The 25,703-nt window shown below is 42.2% G+C and overlaps 1 protein-coding gene across 1 annotated transcript in view; it reads right to left on the bottom strand.

Annotated features, from left to right (window-relative positions):
• Positions 1-2,890: 2,890 nt before the first annotated feature.
• Positions 2,891-25,703, bottom strand: part of RRAS (RAS related) — a 42,027-nt gene continuing 19,214 nt past the window's right edge. The window contains exons 2-6 of the mRNA XM_075280261.1: positions 16,748-16,835; positions 15,547-15,649; positions 12,713-12,821; positions 10,254-10,372; positions 2,891-6,869 (exon numbers count right to left, since the gene is read on the bottom strand). Of these exons, the coding sequence (XP_075136362.1) occupies positions 6,782-6,869; positions 10,254-10,372; positions 12,713-12,821; positions 15,547-15,649; positions 16,748-16,835 (507 nt within the window). The 3' untranslated portion in view covers positions 2,891-6,781. The remainder of the gene's footprint in view (positions 6,870-10,253; positions 10,373-12,712; positions 12,822-15,546; positions 15,650-16,747; positions 16,836-25,703) is intronic.

The following is a 25,703-nucleotide window of genomic DNA, read 5'->3' as shown; positions in this document are numbered from 1 at the left end:
CAGCTTTACACATTGTTATCTCACAATGACACGCGACAGACTCTGCTTTACTACATCTTTTACTCCAGTCTGCATCGTATGTACGGATATTATTGTTGAAGAGGCCATTCGAATACTCAATACCATGTGCAGTGCATGGGTCATTCCTAAATCACACACTTTGGAGAGAATAGTGGATGTAGTTGGTAATGGGTATCATGGGAAAATTGGTAATTTCACGGTCGATGATGTCAAGTGTAAAAATGTAATGACAATTGTCAGGTGAGATTCTGTGAGTATTTTACATACAGCAATATCTATTCATGAGAGGGTGAAATCATGGAAATGGCTGCTCTAATGTAAGTTGTCCACCAATTATAATAAATGCCTTTATATTAAAGGGGTTGTCTAAAATTAGGAAAAAACAAACTTCTAGAAATGGTGCCAGTCTCGATCACATGAGGTGCCTGGTATTGCAACTTGGCCCCATTCAAGCGACTGCGTGTGTGCTGCCATAGCAGGTACCTCTGTGGACCAGAATGGCTCCGCTTCTCAATATTAAGCAGACTTGTGTTTTTTTACTACTCTTCTATACCTTTAAGACATTGGTAAGCTAGAAGCTATACTGATATGCTTTCATAATATTTTATGTCTTGTGTGTAATGTCTGTTTGGCGACTGTTAGTTTACATTATTGTGTATGACATAAGGATGATGGGCTCAGGTTGTGACAAGCAGTAAGGGGGAGCAGAGAGCTGCACCCCTGACCGAGGTTACAGATCTTGTGACCAAAATATGTATCATATTGTAAACAAAGGACTCAACGGTTCAGGGCGGTTTTGCAGTGAAAGACGGTGACAACATTGTATCTGAAAAGTTTTGGGTTTTAATAAGCAAACTGACTTTGTAAGTAGTAGATAAAATGGGTGTAAAAAGTATTTAAATAAGTAAAAAATAATAAAGAATAGCCAAATGTTCACTGAATAATTATGGCCCCTACCATTCTTCTGTGGGAAGGGGTGGGGGGGAGTTTATTTTTTAATTCATTAGCTTGGTTGGAAACTCAAATAATAATTTCTCTCCCCATGTTACCAAATGTATTTCTCAGCTAAATCCATAACAGCTCCCGATGCCCCGTTCACTTGCTCCTTTTTATGTGTCCTAATCTAGACCTTTTTTACGCTGTGTACTGCGTGTATCTTGTTCTTGCCTCAAAGGTATTGTTACAATAATTGAATTTGTGTTCCTGTATGGATGTTATTATATATTTTTATCGTCAATTAGTGTCTGACGTTTTTCTCTCAATATGTACAACTCACATTGTATAATGTGTACACAAAAGAAAAAAAAACACTTTTCTTTGCATCCTGTTTGCTCTTCTCGTTTTCTTTGTGTTTGTGGTCTGTGACATCTAAATAAGCTTTTCCAACCCCTTGACTAGCTAGCACTTGTGTTTTCTTGCAGATTCTCAGTGCCTACAGTCCCCACTAGGTGGAGCTCATGTCTCAATGTATATAGCAGTCACAGATCCAGGTAAAGTGAGGAAACCTGGCAGTAAGCATTTAAAGGAGTTTTCCAGGACTACATTCGGCACAGGCCTGACACTCTGCACACCTACCCATCAACTAAGTGAAGTGGACATCATATTTATGTCACATGGCCTGACGGCGGCACAGTCTCATTCAAGTAAATGGGACTAAGCTGCAACACAAGGCATAGCCATTATACTATTTACTGCGCTGTTCATGGTAAAAAGTGAAGAGACCACTGTGCCTATGTGAACACTGCCGCTTCTCCATACAGATGGTTGGTAGGGAGTCATTGCCAGAAAACCCCTTTAATTTTAGTGTCGCAAAATCAGAGGAAATTAAGCATTACATACAACCCATTGAATGGTACCATGCGGAAATGGGGAACAGGATCACCAGGGTGCGAGACACTCCATGTAACTGCTCCCTCATCTAGTCAACAGATGATGGTATTGAACTGAGGAATTCTTTCTTCTAAGGCTTCCTACACATAACGGTGTGGAGTTTTTGTGTTTTCCAATATACTATAGGATCTGCTCTATAAATACAGAACATTGTATGAAGCCTGGCTCTGAATTCCCTAATGCGGTGTATAAAATTGTTATTGTATCCATTTAATGTGGGGTCCAGGGAGAGAAATAACTGAAGGTAAACTGCCTGACTTTCCTTACGTATAAACTATATGGAGTTACTGCTTTGTCCACATATAGGGAAAGATTTAGCAAAATGCACTAGAATTCTGGCGGAATTAGGGTATGTTCACACAGTTTTTTTTTGTAGGTGGATTTTCACACAGAATCCGCCTGCAAAAATGCCCCCCCATTCATTTCAATGGGAGTCGCTCCCAGTTTTTTTCCACTAGGGATTTTTTATTTTGCTAGTGGGAAAAAAATGTGACATGCGCTATCTTCATGCGAGCGAGATGCCAATACACTGCACTGGCATCCCGGCGTGGCTAGCTAAGCGAAAATGCCACACGGCGGAAAAAGGTTTATGTGAGTTAACCCTTAGTGCCAAATAAAACTTAAACAGCACATTTTATCAAGTTTTTTTTTTTTTTTAAGGCACTTTTACCACTTGCATGGAAAAGGGGTGTATCCTCAAGAAAAGGATGTAGCTTACTATGCTCCAAACCAGGTGGTATAATATGACAAATTTATCAAAGCCTCTGCCCCACAGTGTATAGTTTTACTTTGCTGCTGCTGTATTTCCCCATGTTGTAATATTGTACCCATCTCATGAACAAAGGTGTCACCGTTTATGTATGAAAGCAGCCAGCCATGTATTGTGATGTTATATCAAGTATCCCACTACACAACATGGGAGTCCTATAGGGATGGTTAGGTATAGACGCAGTTACAAAGTAACACAATACCAGGCAGGATCATTACAACATACCATTACTTTAATGAATGTCTGAAGACAAGGATATTGTGATTATACTTATGTTGACTTGTAAACAATATACATAGAAATGAACATGGTCTTTTGGCTGAAATACACTGCTTTTCATGGCATTGTTGGTAACTACTCTGATACGGACAAGTCCCATACGTTTTATCGTAATTTCATCGGTTCTTTTGGAAATAAGCGACTGCAGGCTGTAAAAGCCTTGACATCTCCATTCCACAGGCCAATAAGAATCTTATATTACAGGATATAAACCGTAGGATCTTTTGTCTATCTTTGCTCTAAGGCCTTAGAACACGGATTAGAAAATAGAGAATTTGGCTGAGCTGCAATCCTAAACACAAGTTTTTGGAGGAAAGCTCCTATTTTCTAATACTGGGTAACCTTCTTAAAGACTAGAACATACAGTAATCTTTTACCATGAATCCCTGTTGGGCCCTCATGCGGTGCTCACAATACTAAAAGCATGAAGTGGATGCTAAATAAAATTTAAAGACACAACTAATGTAAGTAATGTGGGATTTAATGGGAACCCGTTGTGTGAAAAATACTAGTAAATCTACAGGCATCATTTTATAGAGCAAGAGGAGCGGAGCAGATTGATATTTAGGTTTGTGGGAGAAGATTCAGTAGATATTACCCCTTTAAGTATCTGCTCTTTCTATTCTCAGTAGTCAAGGAGGCGGTCCGGTCATTGACTGACAGCTATCTCTGTGTGAGGGAGGCTGGCAATTGCTGACAGGACCGCCTCCTTGACTTCTGATCATACAGCAGAGATTTTCATGGATAAATTACATTCTGCTCTATAACATGATGCCTGCAGATTGCACTGCATTTTCCATGTCACAGGTTCCCTTTAAGGTTCATTTTCAAGAGCCTCTAAATTTCTGATATTTTCTGAAAGGGATTAGGGCTATGAAATATACTGACATATACAAGCCTTTAGCCACGTGAGATCTTTAAGAGCTCATCTCCAATTAGGAGATATTAGGCGAGCCACCCCACTCTTAGTGCTTGTGGACTTGGCCCATCTGAATGGCTGCCATGTAACTCTACAATTCCTTTGGCAAAATCAGTTGTGCATCGAGAGCAAGTCCTCCGGGCGATCAGCTGATCAGCCTGGGAGCAGCATTTTGAAACTAGTTGTCTGAGTATAATAGAAGCTTTACCTTAAGTAGTAATATTATAATAGACTTCGTCCATTAATGTCACACTGGACCGTTTCTTTTACTACATCGGTCTACAGGGATAAATCCGCTGCATACAAAGACCTATATAAACATTGGGTTACTCCTTGTAGGAGAAAAGAAAGCTAGAGAGTACTATCATATCTTTGGCACAGTAGCCATTAAAAAAAAAAAAATGGACAACCCCTTTTAAACTACAAGATTAAATGGCAATGGAAATACCCCTTTAAGTAGTTATTATTACTCACTGCTGGTAGTGGGGCCATAAACACATAACAAACCAGCTCTCCTCCTGCCAATATTTCCATCTGTATGCAGGTGCTGTCACTTGCCCTTTTGTGAACCGGTCACTGCTGAGGCCTGCGACTGGCTGCAGCATTTCCCTCACACAAACAGGACATCAGATGAATGGAGCTGCTGCCACTGGTGAATGGGACCCAAGGACTGGGATGGGACTGGGTTTTGTTTTTTTTTTAACTAGTGTTGTACCCATTTAGCTTGCTGTTTATTGTGCCTCCTCAGCTTGTTGCCTAGTTTCCGACCACCTCGGATATCCATTAGCAGTTGTTGGGCTGTCCCTGTTCATGGCCACCTTTTTCTATTCTCTGAATGACAGCTAATGGTGTCCTCTGTCAGCTCTTCAAAGTGCACTTGGTTGCTGAGCTCTGATAAGTGTTAGAGCAGGAATCTGTAGCCCCCGGCTGTTGTACAACTACACTTCCCATCATGCACACTTGCACAGCTCTTCAGGTGTGCCTGGAGCATGCTAGGAGTTCACATCTTTGTTTGTCCTAAACTGTACCCTGTTATCTCTAGCTTTACATATAGTCTCTGAGTACACCGATGTCCTGACCTGTACATCACATGGACCAAGGCTGAAACCAGGGAAAGCAAAGAGGGCAGCAGGTGAAACCAATACAAGGGAAGACCCCTTTAACTTAAACAAGTTAAAAATAAAAAAATGCAATGAACTATTACAAAGGCACATATAATTTGTAGAGAAGGTAGCGTGAATCTTTTTACTGTAGCTGTATTTGAGTTATCAGCTCACCTCTGGTCCTCAGTGGTGTCATGTGACAGTCACTGACTCTCCAACAACCAGCAACTCTTATGGACAGGCAGTAAGCTTTTCTGTGATAGCATTTTTCAAAAAGTCAACAAAAATTTTTTTTTTTTTTCTTTGTGAAAAATTGATTTTTATAAATTGAAGACTCATGATTAAAAACAATAAGGCCTTATTTGCAAGTCAGAGTATTTCTGGTCAGCACATGGTCCAAGACTCAGGATCAGTTGCAGTTGGAGAGTCTTATTGCTGGTGGTCATGTAACATAATTGAGAACTGGAAGGGTGTGGATAACTCACAAATCCAGCTACTGCGGAGAAGATTATCTTCACTATAGTTTACTTCAGGCTTGAAGTTACTAAAGATAAAAACTCATGAAAAGGCAACTACTGGTATTCACACAAAGAAGGAGTTGAAACAGAACCACAATATTTTTTTTGCATTGCTCCTATGGGGAGAAGGACACAACATACAGGCTTCTATGGCTGCCATCAGGAGACAATAGATTGCATAGGACTGCAGCGTTAAGCAATTGATATGGTCTCAATATTTAAGAGGCTTCATATAATGATCATGTGTAAAAGGTTTTTGAAGGAAGAAAAAAAAAAAAGTGAACCCCAAAGTAGTTCTTATAAAAAAAAAAAAAAAAGGATTGCGTGTCGATGCCGGGCTTGGCAAGACATGTACACGTGAAATGTTCTCACAAGATGAGTGAGAATGTCAGAGTGATACTAGTTTTCAGAGTACTCAAAGCCGACCCACTAACTGGGTAGAGCTCATTACAGTAACAATGAGGTCATTCAGTCTGTGCTGTAAAGTGGTCTGCAACTGGCAGTGCATGCTGGGCGCTACAGTTCAACAAAAGCTGCAGGGTGCAGACCCCAGATGTAGTGTATGCAGGTGAGTAACTTCACAGCTTTGCAGGGAGCAGCAATATCTATTCCAATGCGGCCTGCCAGGTTCTGCCCAGCACAGTCTAGGTGTATGCCATCCTGTAGTGTAGAAAAGACATTGAAAGAAACAGAGAAAGTACCGAGTCTTCCGTTAGTGATAGAAGAAAAAGCTTACAGAGCTGGGGTAGGTAAGCATGCCTTTCTGGTATTTGGTCTAAGATATAGAAGAATCTCCACCAATAGTCTTTCCAGTACGCACCTTTGCTGCGTACATTAAAGCTCATGGAATACTACTATAAGAGAACATAAAATATATATACAGAATATATATTTACATGCAGATCCCAGCATACAAAAATAATGAAGCATCGGCACAGATGAAAGGAGTGTGTGCAAACTGCATTTCTTTGTAGTAGAATAAAGCATCTCGCCCTGATGCACGGAGGGATGGGGTGGGGGGGGGGATTTGTTCGGCCTACAGAGGAGCCTCCAGCACAGTGGTGCTGGATCAGCAAGGGGAATGTGTGATGTGTCTATTAGATGCAACCCCCAAGTGTCTGCAGGGTTGGTATGACAAGTTAGCTGAAGAGAGGACCATTCATGTGCAGCCTGGTGGCACCAACAATGCCTGTTTTTTCATGAGTGGTCAAAGCCCCCCTTTCCCCCAAAGCTATTGCTGCATCTCTCTGGTCAGGCCATCTGGGCGCTTCATGACACAAAGTTACAGAATCACACAGGGGCAGCTTTTAGACTCTTTCTTCTTGGGGTTAACAGCCGGTGTCGGGGGGCACTCCAGCTCTTGGAATTTTCTACAAAAGAAAATGGAGAAAACAAAAAACACACAAAACATTAGAGCGTATATAAACCATAGGAAAGACACTTAAAAGCATACCTGCAATTACACAACGACTCTTCAGAAATGAGGAGTGCAGGCAATGTATGAAACTAATATATCTTATTAAATAACTACGTTTCCTTTTCCACTTATCAGACTGCTTTAGTCTTTCCCGTCTTCAGAGTTACTTCTGAGGAGGAGACTGCTGGAAGACAGCGACATGCTGCTGTTACCTTCTACTATACTTAGGGGACATTCACACTACTATTAAAATAATCAGTTGCTCTTATACGTTATATCTCTCCGTGGACAATCTGTGCTGACACTGGCATCTAGTGTTTCATTTTCCCTACAGCGCCTCCATTGGCAAAAAAAAGAAACATTACAAGGTCATTTAATGGGCTGTGCCTTCATTGCACAGACATGTCATGTCTCCCATAGTGATGCTGTGGACTAGACTATATGGAGCGGTGACTGAATGTGCGTATCACTCTCACACATGTGTTTCCATTCCAGTCATACAGTTATATGACCATGCCTCTGGGGGCAAACCAGTTCCAGTGATCTGCGCTGGTACGAACTGCTTGAACATTCCCCAGGATAACATTGATCACTTATCTCGTGGACACAAGAGAAATGTTCACTGGTGTAATACACCCTTTATAGGATAACAACTGAGAATCTCCAGCAGTCAAAGCCTTTTACCAGCTAACTGGAAAGTGAGGAGAATAGAAAACTTTTGGGACTACTTGTCAACTTTTTAGTCAATTATTAAACATTAACTATTCAAGGCTTTTTATGTTCCATATTTACTGGGGATTACAGAACAAAATATTTTTATATTACAGATACAGGTTATGTTTCAAATATGGGCCTATGGAAGGTGACAAGTGGGACTCTAGTTTTATTATGAGAAGAGCCCTTTTACAGCCATGTTGAGAGGCCTGAGTGATGGGTAAGCATGAATGCAGTTGTGCTATTCGTATTCTATGGAAGATGCAGAGAGACAATCGCTGCGACGGTGACCTAACATTTATAAAGGGATACAATTTGATGTCACTTTGCCGTGTAATACAAGTTTGCATACTGCACTGCTTTAGACTAGCCAGAAGGTGGAGATATTATACATGGTAAATGAAGAGTCAGTACTCTATAGCATGGACTAGAAGATCTGAAGATTTGCATGGTAGTTAATTACTGGGATAAGGCAGTGAGTTATTTATTACATCAGTCACATAATGGAATACATCAGTATGGCTGGACCACTCCCTTTAACCTAAGAGTGGACAATGATAACCTGTTGGGCATTTACCATGTGTAGATGCCCTGCTAACCTCAGCTTTATGGCAGCCTGGATTCTGTACCCTCTCATTTCAGTATTGCAGAAAACATGGTAACAACACAGGATGAGATCAGAACAGGCTAAATCTAATAGACCTTAAAGCTCCTGTGATGTACTGCAGCGTCTACCGCACTTACTGGGTTAGCCATATCTTTCAGATGATCTTGACAAGTGTTATGTTGGTGTAATGTGTCATAGTTATAGGGTGAGATCATCGCAGTGTGAACATGTTCTGCTTTGTTGAACCAGAATGGATTACAACATGGAACAGAGCTTCTCCTGCAGTGTTCTGCTCTCCATCTATTGTCACATCTCCTGCTTTAAGACAACGTAGCCTGGGGCAGCGTATAAAACGACATGTGTTTCTACCAGTTTGCTAGCAATACCATCTACAACAGAATTGTGCACATTTATGCAACAGCTTCAATAGGAAAAGTGTGATCTGCTACCGCATATGGCTTTAAATTCATTTCCTCATCAGAGAAAACATTTGGACTTTGAGTTAGGCCTAAAGGCTGGGGGCAGATCACATCTACAAAATCGGCAGCAGCTAACCCATGGCAAAGTACAATAGTATGGTTAATGGATTTAGAAAACCTGCAGTGCAAAGTATCTCGAGCTGTGGGTTTTGAACATGCAACATGTCAATTTTAGCCTTTGCAATGCAGAGCTGGGGTCAGTTGTCAAAGAATCTTAACTTAAAACAACCAATTTTTATCGAATTAGTCTCCCAGTTTGTCTTTTTGATCCCCTTGCGGACCTGAACGACAGAGCCTTTCCACTAAAAAAAAAAAAAAGCAGTTACTTGATGGACTATAATGGGTTCCAACGAGTTTTTGGCTGAGAGATAAGTCCCCTGTGCAGGACTTTTCTCTCCACTGATTTTAGTCGGAATCTATGGAGGAGTCTACATCGCAGATGTTAACCTAGCCTTATTCCAAAATTCCATTAATTTACCAGATGGATTCTTTTGGTCTGTCAGGTCAAAGTTTGATTGATTATAAAATTTTAATATCCCCTGGATTCTACACAGATTGTTCAAGAGATAATACCTTACCCAGATTACTAGAGGTGTAGCAACTGCCAGCCTCCATCTACATGGGTCATAGAAGCTGTGCACACCACTAAGTGCCTGGTATTACATAAGGGATTAACACAATTCTGTGCATTCACCAACTCCACTGTCTGATATCGTTTTTTTTTTTCCATAATAATCGTGTAATACTAATGCTGTGCAGGGGGGGGGGGGGGGAGTGTCTAAATACTATCAACATTTTATAGCACTATGGAGCAGATACTGGTAGTGCACAAAGATACTGTAACAAAAGGTGCCACAATTTTTGGTCAGTGCCATTATTTTTGCTTACACTTACACCACTATGGGGAAAAGGGGAGTCAATATAAATGATGCCAGAAAACAAATCTAAGGGCTTGTTCACATCTGCACCCGGTCTCCATTCTGCAGGTTTCCGTTTCCTGCACAAAACAGGGCAGGAGACGGAAAGCTGCAGGACTCTTTCATACCCATTCATTTGAATGGGTTTGAAAAATGTCCGGCCGTGCGCGCCGGTGAGCGTTTTATGCTATCCGCCGGGAAACCGTTTTTTCTGCATGCAGAAGACAGAAACCACAAGACGGAGACCCGAACGCTAGTGTGAACCTAGTGTAAGCCAGTTTCTAACTTGTTTAGATTTCAGTTATGGCACATGACAGTGGCCCAAGTAGTGCCACAATGATTAAATGACATAGGCAGCATATTCTGCTTATCGGTAGAAAGTCAGGGACTCCGGCAAAATTATTCATAAATCTGAAGCTCACTCCAAACACCTTTTCCATCCTTACTGCTCACAATCCAACAACAATGGTAATGAATATTCCCCCATGCTACAAGTGGTTCAGCGCTCTATTCAAGTCACATTTCACAATATATTGTTGGAGTTTCAAATATTTTTTTGTTGTTGCAGTTGGTAATACCCTCAAATTTCCAACTACAATCCCCATTCCCGACCCCCGTACCTGATTGCCCTGACCAGTTCATGGAAAGATTCATCTACATTTAACCGTATCTTGGCTGAGGCCTCCATATAAGGGATTCGATTCTCCCGTGCAAAGTTTAGAGCTTCCTCCTTGGTCACCTAATAACAGAAGAACCAGAAGTTACCTCAATAGTCATACAAAGGAACTGCCATTCAGTTCAACTTCCTCAACAATTATACAGTATTTCAGTGAAGGTTTATTTAGGTACATTTCACTGGCTAGTTACATAACCTATTGTAAAAAGTTACAGTTCAGATCATATACCCAGCACAAACCATTGGACAGGTGTGGGTTGGGTTGTTTTATGGACCATGCCAATGCCAGTATTCATACCACTGGTATGGGAGAAGAATATGCCTCATTCACAAAGCACTGTACCTGGATTGAAAACTATGCCAACTCATAGTTGGCGTATCTTTCCTGTATCATTTACGGCAGTAAACTGGCATAAAAGGGTGATAAATCTGTCTATACCCCTTGCCATGCACCCTTTTTAGAAAGTAGCGAGGGCAACAGATTTTTTTTTCTTTTTAAAGATACAAAAATTGTGACTTTTCAAGCCTTGTGCACCAGAAAATGGATGTACAAGGCATGATGAATCTGCCCATGTCTCTACAGCTTGACACTGCCCCATCAGCTCATACACGGTATGACAGACACAGCTCTTTGACAGGGTCAACAGTAACAGCCAGTTGTCCATTTACAGTCCTATGAAAAAGTTTGGGCACCCCTATTAATCTTAATCATTTTTAGTTCTAAATATTTTGGTGTTTATAACAGCCATTTCAGTTTGATATATCTAATAACTGATGGACACAGTAATATTTCAGGATTGAAATGAGGTTTATTGTACTAACAGAAAATGCGCAATATGCATTAAACCAAAATTTGACCGGTGCAAAAGTATGGGCACCTCAACAGAAAAGTGACATTAATATTTAGTAGATCCTCCTTTTGCAAAGATAACAGCCTCTAGTCGCTTCCTGTAGCTCTTAATCAGTTCCTGGATCCTGGATGAAGGTATTTTGGACAAAATTCAAGTTCAGTTAAGTTAGATGGTCGCCGAGCATGGACAGCCCGCTTCAAATCATCCCACAGATGTTCAATGATATTCAGGTCTGGGGACTGGGATGGCCATTCCAGAACATTGTCATTGTTCCTCTGCATGAATGCCTGAGGATTTGGAGCGGTGTTTTGGATCATTGTCTTGCTGAAATATCCATCCCCGGCGTAACTTCAACTTCGTCACTGATTCTTGAACATTATTCTCAAGAATCTGCTGATACTGAGTGGAATCCATGCGACTCTCAACTTTAACAAGATTCCCGATGCCGGCATTGGCCACACAGCCCCAAAGCATGATGGAACCTCCACCAAATTTTACAGTGGGTAGCATGTGTTTTTCTTGGAATGCTGTTTCTTTTTGGACGCCATGCATAACGCCTTTTTTTATAACCAAACAACTCAATTTTTGTTTCCAAAATGAAGCTGCCTTGTCCAAATGTGCTTTTTCATACCTCAGGCAACTCTATTTGTGGCGTACGTGCAGAAACGGCTTCTTTCTCATCACTCTCCCATACAGCTTCTATTTGTGCAAAGTGCGCTGTATAGTTGACCGATGCACAGTGACACCATCTGCAGCAAGATGATGCTGCAGCTCTTTGGAGGTGGTCTGTGGATTGTCCTTGACTGTTCTCACCATTCTTCTTCTCTGCCTTTCTGATATTTTTCTTGGCCTGCCACTTCTGGGCTTAACAAGAACTGTCCCTGTGGTCTTCCATTTCCTTACTATGTTCCTCACAGTGGAAACTGACAGGTTAAATCTCTGAGAAACTTTTTGTATCCTTCCCCTGAACAACTATGTTGAACAATCTTTGTTTTCAGATCATTTGAGAGTTGTTTTGAGTAGCCCATGATGCCACTCTTCAGAGGAGATTCAAATAGGAGATCAACTTGCAATTGGCCACCTTAAATACCTTTTCTTATGATTGGATACATCGGGCTATGAAGTTCAAAGCTCACTGAGGTTACAAAACCAATTTTGTGCTTCAGTAAGTCAGTAAAAAGTAGTTAGGGGAATTCAAATCAATAAAATGATAAGGGTGCCCATACTTTTGCACCGGTCAAATTTTGGTTTAATGCATATTGCACATTTTCTGTTAGTACAATAAACCTCATTTCAATCCTGAAATATTACTGTGTCCATCAGTTATTAGATATATCAAACTGAAATGGCTGTTGCAAACACCAAAATATTTAGAACAAAAAATGATTAAGATTAATAGGGGTGCCCAAACTTTTTCATAGGACTGTATTTATACATTTCCAAAAGGAATTACGGAGGAACTGCCACAAGGAGTAGCAGAAAACCTTTTACAGTAAGGAAACACTCAACCAAGAGTGATGATGGTAATACAGACATGCAGCGGAGACCTCACCTGTCTCTGAAGATCCAAATCTGCTTTATTGCCCACCAGAATCATTGGAAATTCATCCCGGTCCTTGACACGTAGGATCTGTGTGTGAAACTTGCTGATCTCATTGAAGCTGGAAGAGATGAAAGTCAATGGTTTTAGATAAATTAGAGTACACCTTTACGTGGGTTAACAATGAGGATCTGCGAAATATTGATCTTTTAACACCTTAATTGGTTGCCAAAGGCTTGCAGTCTGGCTTTGTATTTCAAGATACATCAGTAGCCTGTATTGAACATCTTATTATGTTAGAAGAATAGATCTGAAAAACATGGCTGCATCCACTATAAGGATATATACTAGAGCTGGGTGATTAATCGGAGAATAACCAAAACTGAACATTAACCTGGATAACTAATGTGATTTTGTTCACGTTGGTTATATCTGTTCGGATGCTGGTCTCCCCACAAGAGGGCATAAAAGTACTTCCCCACAGCCTTATAAAAAGGCTCTCAGAGGCTACTTTTATTAGTGTAACTCTTGGCGAGAGGTCATTAACTGCTAGACAAGGCCCTGCAATGCACTCAAAGATATTTTGCTCGGTTGAAGACTTTGAAAGAGGGACCATTACCGGACAGAGAGACAAGGTGATCGGTTCGACAAACTGTCTGCAATCTAGACCTTTCTGACCTAACTATTAGGAGCTGTTGGGAGAATTGTTATGTGAGGGCACATAAACATGGCGGACAGGCTTGGGATGGCCCAGACAGACCAGCAGTACATGGGAACATTTGGTATGCCAACAAGCACAAGCAGCTGGCACAGATTCTCTGTCCTCCAAGGAGGTCTTATTTGCATATTTCTTGTCCACTGTACACACACACACACACACACACACACGTGACACTCTCATTACACACCTGTCTCTGCCCAGACCATTCCAAAGTGCTTAGCTGAAGGAAATTTGGTATCATTCGGCCCATTCAGAATTTTGCTATGGGGCCCTATGATGCACCCATGATTTTATCATAAACTAGAAAATGCAGAGCTTTTCACTTCTATCTTATTTGTTAGAATAGTCCATATAGACTGCAGCATGTTCCCATTTTAGTTGTGAACTAAGGGGCACTACAAAATTTCACATCACATAGCACACCCCTATCTCCCAGGAACTCAGCAAATGTCTGGTAATTGGAAGGCTTCCACGTATACATAAGTATCGGACATGTCTTTTCTGCTCCTATTCCTCATGCACTCACCGTAGTTCAGCCCCAATTTAAGGGAGTATTAGATCAGGGTCTGACATCAGCTGCATGGAATACTGTACATCAGGCATGGACAATAAGGCTTTGGAGATGCATGTGTTGTATTATATCAATGTATAATTTGATCATAAAAGCCATAATGAAGACAAAATATAAAACGATATCAAACGCATCCTTGTTCCTGTCTGCCATTGTGTTGTGCAAGGAATTATTGGCAGCGAACTGTAGGATAAGGCTATTTTAAGTATCCAGACATCACAGACGCCAAGTCTCATTTCCTCTCTGTAACACCAACTATCAATTATTAAGAGGAGGGAAAAAACGGTCGGACAATTGCAGACAAAAACGTATTTATTTCCATTTTTTTGTGTAGACAAATACCTTTTAGTATCCTATGTGCTATTAAAATTGTGCCCAGGCTGTCCAAACCACCTAGATGGCACGACACTTGGTATGCACTGTGCTCTCCATAAAAACAGAGGGCTAGGTCATTTTCAATAGACTTCTATTCAAAAGAATATAGCATGCTGAGTCTCTCACTTTACATGTGAGTCCTCAGGTAAGGGTCAGTATTTTGTAAATTGTTCGCAGCAAGCTGGAAATTGCTTCAGAATCTATGTCTACCTTACCGAACGCTCACTAACAAAGTTATGGGGGCACTCGTCCACATTAGGGAGAGTGTTCGCCTACATAGGCAGTACGGAGACTTACAAGTCATTCCTGCTCCGCTAGGGATTATGGGTAAAAAATATGCAAATCTAGTCTCCTGGATGGAATTATTAAAAGACTTTATAACTGAGTCGTTCATGATGTTTAAGGATGCTGCCCTCTATAGGGTGGTGTACAGAGTGCACTCTGTTCTCCTAATTCCATCCAGGAGAATAGATTTGCATATTTTTTAACAAAGTTATGTCAGTTATGATAGAAAGGGAACATTGTGGTCTGGAGCCACACTGCACTACTGTCAGTGAAGGGACTGTGGAGCAGTAGTCAAGGGGTTCATACAGATTCCACAGGGACAAGCCAAACACCTCCTGACTTCTCCGTACACAGGAAATCTCAGGTCACTGAAGCATGTATGCATTTTCAATAGAGAGAGAGGAGTAAACTACTGATAAAGACCATTGGTAGAGATTTCTCGCCAGGGGAATCATAAGGATAGTGCAATGAAACTGAACATGATTTATCCTGATGTCACCGGGGCAGTCAGGAGACCCACTGAAATCACCATGGTTAGGGGGAATTTCTCTAATATTGTTTATATGCTGATGTAGTAAATATATTCCATAGAGTTAGAAAGGTACCCAAGGCAGAGGTCACTTAGTAATCCACCTAGTAGTGAAAAAGGAGTGTGGAATAAAAGCACCTAGGCTAGAGAGTTCTTTTTAGGAGAACAATATATTAAAATATGTAAAAGTATATTGTCAGTTTACTATTCTTGCTACAGAGATGTGCGTGTCAAATCCAGGAGGAGGAGGCTCTGAACACACACAGATAATCCAGACTATATGGAAATGGAACATCTGTTTTTGTGGAGTCTCTTGTTCTTCTGTATGAGGGGGAGGAAAAGGTTCTGCCATTTTCACTACTTACCTTCCTCGGTCATTAATGGCAAAAATCAGCAGGAAGCCTTCCCCTGTGCGCATGTACTGCTCTCTCATCGCCCCAAACTCCTCCTGTCCGGCCGTGTCCAGAACTAATGAAAGAAAGAAGCTCAGAATTTTTACATGGCAATACATTTTCTTTTTATTCTGATGTTAAACATCTTAGTGAGCAGAAAGTGATTTTGTGGGTGAATTGTATCCTTAGGATAGGCCATCACTACAGCAGTCATTCCCTTTAATGTTTATGCGGGCACAAAAGGGGCAGATATTATCCTGCTTAAAAGAAAGACCATCTTTGTCGCTTATAGCAAGCACACTAACTATAGAACATTGGGCAGTGATTAGTTGCTATGGGTAAACCATTGGGTTATCTGTATGTGAGGATCATAGCTCAGTCTCCCTTCTGCTAAATGGCAAGAGTTTCTGGGGTTAAACCGCCACAAATTTATGGATCGTCAATATTTTACCCCAAGAAAAGCCCATTAAGAAGATTAAATATGTTCTACTGTGTGTGTGAGGTGGGTGCAGGGCAATTTCCTCATTTACAAGAAGTCCGCATAAGGTTTCCACTTTGTTCTCTTCCCTCAGGTTGGGAATTTCTGTTTATCTGAATTCCTTACAACTTATTTGCAAAGATCACCGTGTCAGATTCCAGACATTCCTTGAGCACTCCCCCAGGTCCCTCCTGCTCCTCACACCCTGGAGATTTTACCTTTCGCCTGCAGCAATGCTAGGCCTAGTACTCTCTTCAGGGTACGTGACCAAGCAGAACCCTCACAACTAATGGTTGTCTGAAGAAAGTTACAAGATGGGCAAAGACTGTGAAAATAATATCTGCACGTTCTGCCTTTTTCCTTCTCTCCCCAATATATAACGGCATAACTCATGTATCCTATAACCAGTAACTGAAATCTCTTTCTATAAAACCTTTCATACAGGAAATCTGTGGTCTCTCCAGATCAGACACTACAGACAAAATGATGTTCTGATATGTCATAACCACGAGATGATGATATTCATGAAGTTTTTGTTTATTCTGGTAAAGCAGATGGGAAGCATATGTGGAGGAAACCTATGTAATGCACCAGAAAGATTCACACAACCTCCAGACAAAGCCTTGTCATGAACAGAATAAACAAGTGTCATCCTTTTCAGTTAAAATGGACCAAGAATGGCAGCCATGTACTTACTGTCCAGTCGGGTCTGCTTTCCATCAATGGAACATATCTTTGTATAGGAATCCTCAATGGTTGGATCATAGTCAGAAACAAAATAAGACTGCAAGAGAGAAAATGATGTATAAAGTGTCAAAAAGAAGTCTTAAAAGTCACATGAAATATTTTTAATGTCTTCTGTAACGATAAAGTAATAATTTCAAACATTTCTGATGTAGCCTTTACATTATAACGGTAGAGCAGTCTTCTATAGAAATAGTCAGAATGTGCCATGAATAACAAAGTAACAGGATGAACATCTAATGCTGAGAATAAAGATTGAGGCTTCCACATGTCGCTGCCATATACACTGTGTTCACATTATTAGACAGATGGGATTTAAGTGTTACAAAGATGTCATCTTTAGTTTTTCAACCAAACTCATGGCTGGTATGGCGTCTCAGGGCTCTTTATTCTCAAAAAACGGTGATAATTAGTTTGCCATGTGAGCCCAATTAAAGGAAACCTACTTAAGGCCAGGCCCATGGGAAAAATCGTGGCTTTTTTTTAGTCAGGGCAAAGTGGATGGCATTCTAGGGAATCCCATGCCCACTTTGTGGCAAAAAATATGTGGTGCGGAAATGCCGGTTTTGGAAAAAGCATCATGTCAATTATACCTACGGAAAAAACACAGCGGCACTTTTCACAGAAAGTCACAGAAGCCCCCTTATAGCAATACCTTGGCTCAGACAGAAGCATATACCCATGTTCCAAACCAGAAAGACCAAAGGAGTAGCACGCCCTTTCTATTACAAAGACACTGTGGTAACTATCTCATCTCTAGATCTAAAGCCTGCTTGTATGTGACAGGAGGTCCTTAAAAATGATAGGTTGTGCCATCTGGACTAATACGAGATCAATATGCGAAGTCTGTAAGGATGCCCATAATGGTTGGCCCTCAGCTTTTGAGCTGAAGGTACCTTCTTTTACTTTTATTCCTGGAAAAACAAATGCCTCAGCCTTCGTATCCTCCCCCACCCCTCTCCAGGCCCACTGTAAGAGGGTAGTTATAACCCAGAAGCTCCCGCTCAGACGACCAGCAAACAAGGTGCAGACTAAGGTTAGGTTATTACTTTAGACTTTGTTCAGATGGTGATGGCAGTGAACCAGTTATATCAGCCTGGAACGGAGCAGCCCTGTTACCAAACACACAGCTTGATAATATGAGAGCACTACTGAGATATCAGCACAGTGATCCAGACACAACACTGACATGGCAGAACAGAGGATTATGGGCAGAATACACGGCCTTCCTTCTGGGAGTTGTAGACCACAGGTGGTACATGGCACTGCGTATAACCCTCAATAGGTTACCTGGATACCACATGGCTTCCTGTCTCGGTGACCTTAATTTGTGTACCTGTACAGAAACAGGAAGCTCTACCTGCTGTACAGTAAGCTGTTCCCTTTTACAAAATAAAAATCATGCAACATAACCATAAAAAGGAAGGGGGCATACCCAAGGCTTGGGGAGATTTTATTTTTTATTTTTTGAAAAAGCCCCTCCATGGAAGCCCTCGCACAAGTGTGTACTGGTGACACAGAGTCAACAACTTTATCTTCTCTGCAAGTTAAACATCCTGCTATTTGTACAGGCAGTAAATCAAACTGTCTGGAAATAGGTCATGGCTGGACCTCGAAATGCCAATACACAGGTCAAGTTTCCGGACAGACCCTCTCACCAGCAGGCTCAGGTTTCTGGGAGTTGCAGAAATGTAAGGAAGTTGTGGCCACCCACAGACCAGGAATGTCATGACAAAGAATCCATGTCCACGTAGTACAAGAATTATCCTCCATTCATATAAATGCCAACCTGTTATACTTGTGCGATGGTCACAGAGAACATGGGAAGGCGATGAGCCAGGTATAGCCACATATTTATCCTGGAAAGATGGACTGGAAGTGTGGAGGTATTAGAAAATCCGGGCCGGAAACCATTCATCTATACCCGGCCAATACTGAGCAAGAGGCTATTTAACATTAAAATAATAGTTGAAATGTAAATATATATGTTATTCAGAGTTAATTCAGTCTATGTAACTACAATGAACTGCTACAAGCGACTTTGGGTCAGGTTCAGCATAACGCTCACACACACACAGCAGATAAGGTTGCAGATTTTACACCACAGAATTGCCATAGTAACACAAAAATCTGCAGCGTTCAGTCTTTGCGGTCACATGATCGCACCAACACCATTTTCTTTGATGATTGGCATAGAGACACTTCAATATCTCTATGAAAACCTCTGCTGCTAGGTTCTGCAAAAATGGATGCCACATGGAAAACATATGCTCGATGTCTGTCATTTTCTGTGTCCCATAGGCTTCTAAGGGCAGAGCAGAATAGTACATGCTCGGAGTTTTGCGGCACAGACAGCTTGCACACATGCCTGTAGAAAACATGATCGTACGCATGGGTCCATTGAAATTAATGGGTTGGTTTGCTATCTGGAAATAACTAGCACACTGAACTAGCACATGGTTGTCAGCAGGAGGACTAAGGGTGTAGTCATACAGCACAATTAAAGTCATACTGAAAAAAAAAAAAAGCCTCAAAGATAAAGAAAACCCTTTATTCACCTCTCCCTAGGCCACAGCAGCTCAGTGTTCAGGTTATCACAGCAGTCATTGATGAGGCCTAGGATTGGCTGCAGCGATCCCCAAGCACAAACTGGGGATATGACTGGTGACGTCAGCCAGGGGACCTGTATACAGAAGACGGGAGCTGCTGGTGCTGGAAGCGGAGGCCCAGCGAGATGGGAATATTTGTTTTTTTCTGTTTATGGGACCCTCCAAAGCACTACTGAATAATAGAATAAGTGCAAACACCCCTTTAAATAAATGTTCTCTGCATGTAAAGCTTGCAAAGTCTAAGCTGCTATAAAGTGACTTGTGCAGTTTGGAACAACACTGGTTTCTTCCCTCCACAGGGACAACCAATATCTCCACTGCAAAAGATAGAAACTAAAAACTTAGGATTTACTCATTTCTTATATTCTCCAAGGCTTTTTACTGGACTGAAAGAATACCATTCAGGACCCCATGAAAGCTGTGACAGCAGCCATGTTGGTTCAACTTCTCCAGATATACCTAAAGGGAATTTTCAGCAACTTGATGGACACAAATAAGTTAAGGAGCCATATTTACAAAGTCCTCCATACAAAGATGCTCTGGTACCACATTCCTTTTCTGACCAGCAGGACTGCCATTTTTTTTGTTCAGTTACCAGGCGTGACTCACACATAACACACACTGTGTTTATACAGGTGAAGAAAAATATATACTCTATTCCCGTAACACTACTTGGGCAGTCAATTACAGGAGCGCCTTACAAACAAGCAGCCGAGTGTGTGACAGAGCCTGTTCTGCTCTATGGATGAATGCTGGCATTCTATTACCACATGACGTTCAATGGCAGACAACTTACATACAGTTCACAGATGTCCCCCACGGAACCTGCAGTGAATCCACCTGCAAGTATTCAAGAGCTACAGGAGCAACTGGCAGGATGCCACTAGGTCATGCTAAAGAAGAAAGTCATCCATTAAGGAAAAGAAATAACTTTCATACTTCGATATCCTACAGTACGCACATATAAAAAACATGCAAGCAACACTTTTCTCTCTGCACGTTTCATGCGGAAACCACACAGATCCCATTATAGTCTATGGGGTCCATTATAGTATGTGGACACATACTAGGCTTGAGAAAGCACCTGTATTGGTGCGAAATGGCTGTTGCCACCACCACTGTATGTCACTTTCTCTCTTCTGACTGTTTTTAACAAAATGTTTCAATAAAAGTTCAAAGAATTTTTAAGAAAAAGATCTTCATTTGGGAGAGTGCCCCCCACTTTTTTCTTCTACAAAGTTTATGCTATTTTGTCTCTTTTGTGATGTTGAGCACCACCCAGAAGATTCCTATGTGATTAGCTATACATGGTGTTAGATATTTGGAACATGAAGCAATAGTGCCACTGTTTTCTTCAGAATTATATACTATTTTTTATGCGCATAGGTTTCCATTGGGGGGGGGGGGATCCCCAAGTGGACTCTCCCAAAAGCAGATGTGAACTGGGCCTTACCCTCCCTACTGCTGTATACACAACTCTCAATCAGTGCTGTACAGCTATGGAAGCCACCATCTTGAAACTTCCTCCCAGCTTAGCGGTCATGTGATCACCAGATGCTGAAGAAAATGCAGTAGTTGCTGGAACCTGGAATATCCATATCAGCTCTGCAGAATATTCTAATACAGGCTTCTATCAACTACAGTTACAAGAGAATTCAGCAAAAAATAAAAACAAATGCCCCCTAAGAAAAGATATAAATAAAACACATTACACACTCTATCCCTGTCCCCAGCAACACAAAATAATGTGTCAACTACAAGAAAATTACCAGAACACAGAGCATAGATTATTTAAAAATATACATGCATTTTAATTAAAAAAAAAAAGAAAAGGGGGGGGGGGGGAACATTTCCCTTCCTTTTCCTCAATTTTTTTTTAATTAAAGAGGACCTTTCACCACTTTTGGGCACATGCAGTGTTATATACTGCCAGAAAGCCGACAGTGCGCTGATTTTAGCGCACTGTTGGCTTTCCCGATCTGTGCCCGGTGTAAAGAGCCTACGGTGCCGGTACCGTAGTGCTCTATGGTCAGAAGGGAGTTTCTGACCATTAGCCAGAGACGTCCTTCTGCCTCGCGGCGCCTATCGCGCTGTGCTGTGGAGCGGGGAGGAACGCCCCCTCCCTCTTCTGATAATACTCGTCTATAGACGAGCTGTGTGAGCAGAGGGAGGGGGCGTTCCTCACTGCTCCACAGTACAGCGCGATTGGCGCCGCGAGGCAGAAGGACGTCTCTGGCTAATGGTCAGAAACGCCCTTCTGACCATAGAGCACTACGGTACCGGCACCGTAGGCTCTTTACACCGGGCACAGATCGGGAAAGCCGACAGTGCGCTGAAATCAGCGCACTGTCGGCTTTCTGGCAGTATATAACACTGCATGTGCCCAAAAGTGGTGAAAGGTCCTCTTTAAAAAAGTATAAAAATAAGCAGGATAAATAAATAAAGCTATAAAGCTCTAGGTCTCACCAAAAGCTGCAAAAATCTGAATAGTCAAATGAGAAAAGCGGCATAGCTTTTATAAGTGCGAGAACTGAAAAAACAAATCAAAACTGTTCATGGTCATGAACCCATGAAAACGGCCCAGTCATGAAGTGATGGTCCAGTTATATACTGATTAATGACAGCAATAAGCGGCAAGTCTATGTTATTTCCATTTACTGCATACAATCCTTGTCATGTTCCACAGGAGACCCTCATGAGCACAACCTTACCTGAAGCCTCCATCCACTATACCCTACTTCTCACCAATCTACTAAACATATCCAAGTAGTAAAGGATAGATCGAGATCACACAGATTTTTATCCTGGACAACCCCTTTAAATATAAACAGTACTTCTGTATCTGAGGACACAGGGAGGCACTGAGCCAAGAGGCTGTGGGTGGCATTTGCTAAAAGTAATGTAATCCACCAACACTAAGACAGGACTTGAACCTTGTGTAAACAATAGAGATGAGCGAACAGTGTTCTATCGAACACATGTTCGATCGGATATCAGGGTGTTCGCCATGTTCGAATCGAATATCGCGTGGTAAAGTGCGCCAAAATTCGATTCCCCTCCCACCTTCCCTGGCGCCTTTTTTGCACCAATAACAGCGCAGGGGAGGTGGGACAGGAACTACGACACCGGGGGCATTGAAAAAAATTGGAAAAAGTCATTGGCTGCCGAAATCAGGTGACCTCCATTTTAGACGAATAGTGGATTTCAAATCCGGGTCATATGAGAATGTGAACTTTGTGACTATGAGACAGGGATAGCTGTACAGGCAGGGATAGCTAGGGAGAACCTTTATTTAGGGGGGAATGTTATTAAAAATAACTTTTTGGGGCTCTATCGGGTGTGTAATTGTGATTTTTGTGAGATAAACTTTTTCCCATAGGGATGCATTGGCCAGCGCTGATTGGCCGAATTCCGTACTCTGGCCAATCAGTGCTGGCCAATGCATTCTATTAGCTTGATGAAGCAGAGTGTGCACAAGGGTTCAAGCGCACCCTCGGCTCTGATGTAGCAGAGCCGAGGCTGCACAAGGGTTCAAGCGCACCCTCGGCTCTGATGTAGGAGAGCCGAGGGTGCACTTGAACCCTCACTCTGCTTCATCAAGCTAATAGAATGCATTGGCCAGCGCTGATTGGCCAATGTATTCTATTAGCCTGATGAAGTAGAGCTGAATGTGTGTGCTAAGCACACACATTCAGCTCTACTTCATCGGGCTAATAGAATGCATTGGCCAGCGCTGATTGGCCAGAGTACGGAACTCGACCAATCAGCGCTGGCTCTGCTGGAGGAGGCGGAGTCTAAGATCGCTCCACACCAGTCTCCATTCAGGTCCGACCTTAGACTCCGCCTCCTCCGGCAGAGCCAGCGCTGATTGGCCGAAGGCTGGCCAATGCATTCCTATGCGAATGCAGAGACTTAGCAGTGCTGAGTCAGTTTTGCTCAACTACACATCTGATGCACACTCGGCACTGCTACATCAGATGTAGCAATCTGATGTAGCAGAGCCGAGGGTGCACTAGAACCCCTGTGCAAACTCAGTTCACGCTAATAGAATGCATTGGCCAGCGCTGATTGGCCAATGCATTCTATTAGCCCGATGAAGTAGAGCTGAATGTGTGTGCTAAGCACACACATTCAGCACTGCTTCATCACGCCAATACAATGCATTAGCCAGTGCTGATTGGCCAGAGTACGGAATTCGGCCAATCAGCGCTGGCTCTGCTGGAGGAGGCGGAGTCTAAGGTCGGACCTGAATGGAGACTGGTGTGGAGTGATCTTAGACTCCGCCTCCTCCAGCAGAGCCAGCGCTGATTGGCCGAATTCCGTACTCTGGCCAATCAGCACTGGCTAATGCATTGTATTGGCGTGATGAAGCAGTGCTGAATGTGTGTGCTTAGCACACACATTCAGCTCTACTTCATCGGGCTAATAGAATGCATTGGCCAATCAGCGCTGGCCAATGCATTCTATTAGCGTGAACTGAGTTTGCACAGGGGTTCTAGTGCACCCTCGGCTCTGCTACATCAGATTGCTACATCTGATGTAGCAGTGCCGAGTGTGCATCAGATGTGTAGTTGAGCAAAACTGACTCAGCACTGCTAAGTCTCTGCATTCGCATAGGAATGCATTGGCCAGCCTTCGGCCAATCAGCGCTGGCTCTGCCGGAGGAGGCGGAGTCTAAGGTCGGACCTGAATGGAGACTGGTGTGGAGCGATCTTAGACTCCGCCTCCTCCAGCAGAGCCAGCGCTGATTGGTCGAGTTCCGTACTCTGGCCAATCAGCACTGGCCAATGCATTTCTATGGGGAAAAGTTAGCTTGCGAAAATCGCAAACTGACAGGGATTTCCATGAAATAAAGTGACTTTTATGCCCCCAGACATGCTTCCCCTGCTGTCCCAGTGTCATTCCAGGGTGTTGGTATCATTTCCTGGGGTGTCATAGTGGACTTGGTGACCCTCCAGACACGAATTTGGGTTTCCCCCTTAACGAGTTTATGTTCCCCATAGACTATAATGGGGTTCGAAACCCATTCGAACACTCGAACAGTGAGCGGCTGTTCGAATCGAATTTCGAACCTCGAACATTTTAGTGTTCGCTCATCTCTAGTAAACAAGTGTCTAAGTAACCGTGTAAGAAATGTGATGGAGGCCAATAAGAAGCTAAGCCTGAGTTCACACAGAGTTTTTTGGTCAGGAATCCACCCTTAAGTCAGCCTCCAAAAAAAGCTGAATCTTTTCCCACATATCTATTTCTCCATCTGCTCAGCTCCTCCTGCTCTATAGCCTGACACTTACAGGGTACAAAGCATTTTCGTGGGGAGCAGTTCCTTTTAGGCCTCAGGCTGAGTTTACAGAGTTTTTTTAATCAGGAATTTGGTCAGGAATCCGCCTCAAAATCAGACTCCAAAAAAAGCCTCCCAATAGAGTTCATTGTTTACAAGGAGTTGGTATTATCTCCATCTATTATTATCTCCATCTATTATGTTCCTCCATCATTTGCATGAAAAGATCAGGTGGCCCTTCCCGCACTATAAGGGTGCATTCACACAGAGTAAAATGGAGTGTAATTTGGAGCGTTTACGGAGCATTTACGGAGCGTTTACGGAGCGTTTACGTAAACGCTCCGTAAACGCTCCAAATTACACTCCATTTTACTCCGTGTGAATGCACCCTAAAGAACAATAACATATAATACAAAAATTCTTTATTATTCCAAACCTGTGAATAAAGTCCTATGACATCAGCAGATCACATAAAGCACGCTGGCCTGTATTGTTTCCAGCCGTACGTGGGTTTATTTAGGAGAAGAGCAGCGGACTATTAAGTTCTCGCCATTTCCTGTTTATCAACAGACAAAGAAATGGTTTATTTTTACAGTACAGTGCGAGGAGGGTGGAGATGACAGCAGGTTATCCTATGCCAAGCCTCTACTTTAGAGTATACAGCCTTCCCCTCTGGGAGGACACTTTATTATCTCTATTATTATCCCTTTTAGAACACTGACCGACAGGTTAGAGAAAAAAAAATTTTTACAGACTGTTACTTCCGTGCATCGGTCTTAGAGGCTTTGTATCTAAGTTCTCTCCAATATTGGCAAGAACATATACAATAAGTATATGACCCTAACCTAAACTCAACAAAAAACACCCCAGAAATGAAGTGACATTTATCTGGAGAAAAAAAAAAATCTGCATCTTTGGTCTGCACCACAGCTAGTCTAGTTGAAGGCTGTACACATATACTCAAGTATAATGAATGATACATGCCAATGTAGTGGAGCGGCATACCGCCAAATCATTTTTC

This window comes from Leptodactylus fuscus, chromosome 6 (assembly GCF_031893055.1).
Source record: "Leptodactylus fuscus isolate aLepFus1 chromosome 6, aLepFus1.hap2, whole genome shotgun sequence".
NCBI classification, from domain to species: domain Eukaryota; kingdom Metazoa; phylum Chordata; class Amphibia; order Anura; family Leptodactylidae; genus Leptodactylus; species Leptodactylus fuscus.
This window is presented reverse-complemented; position numbering and strand designations above follow the sequence as displayed.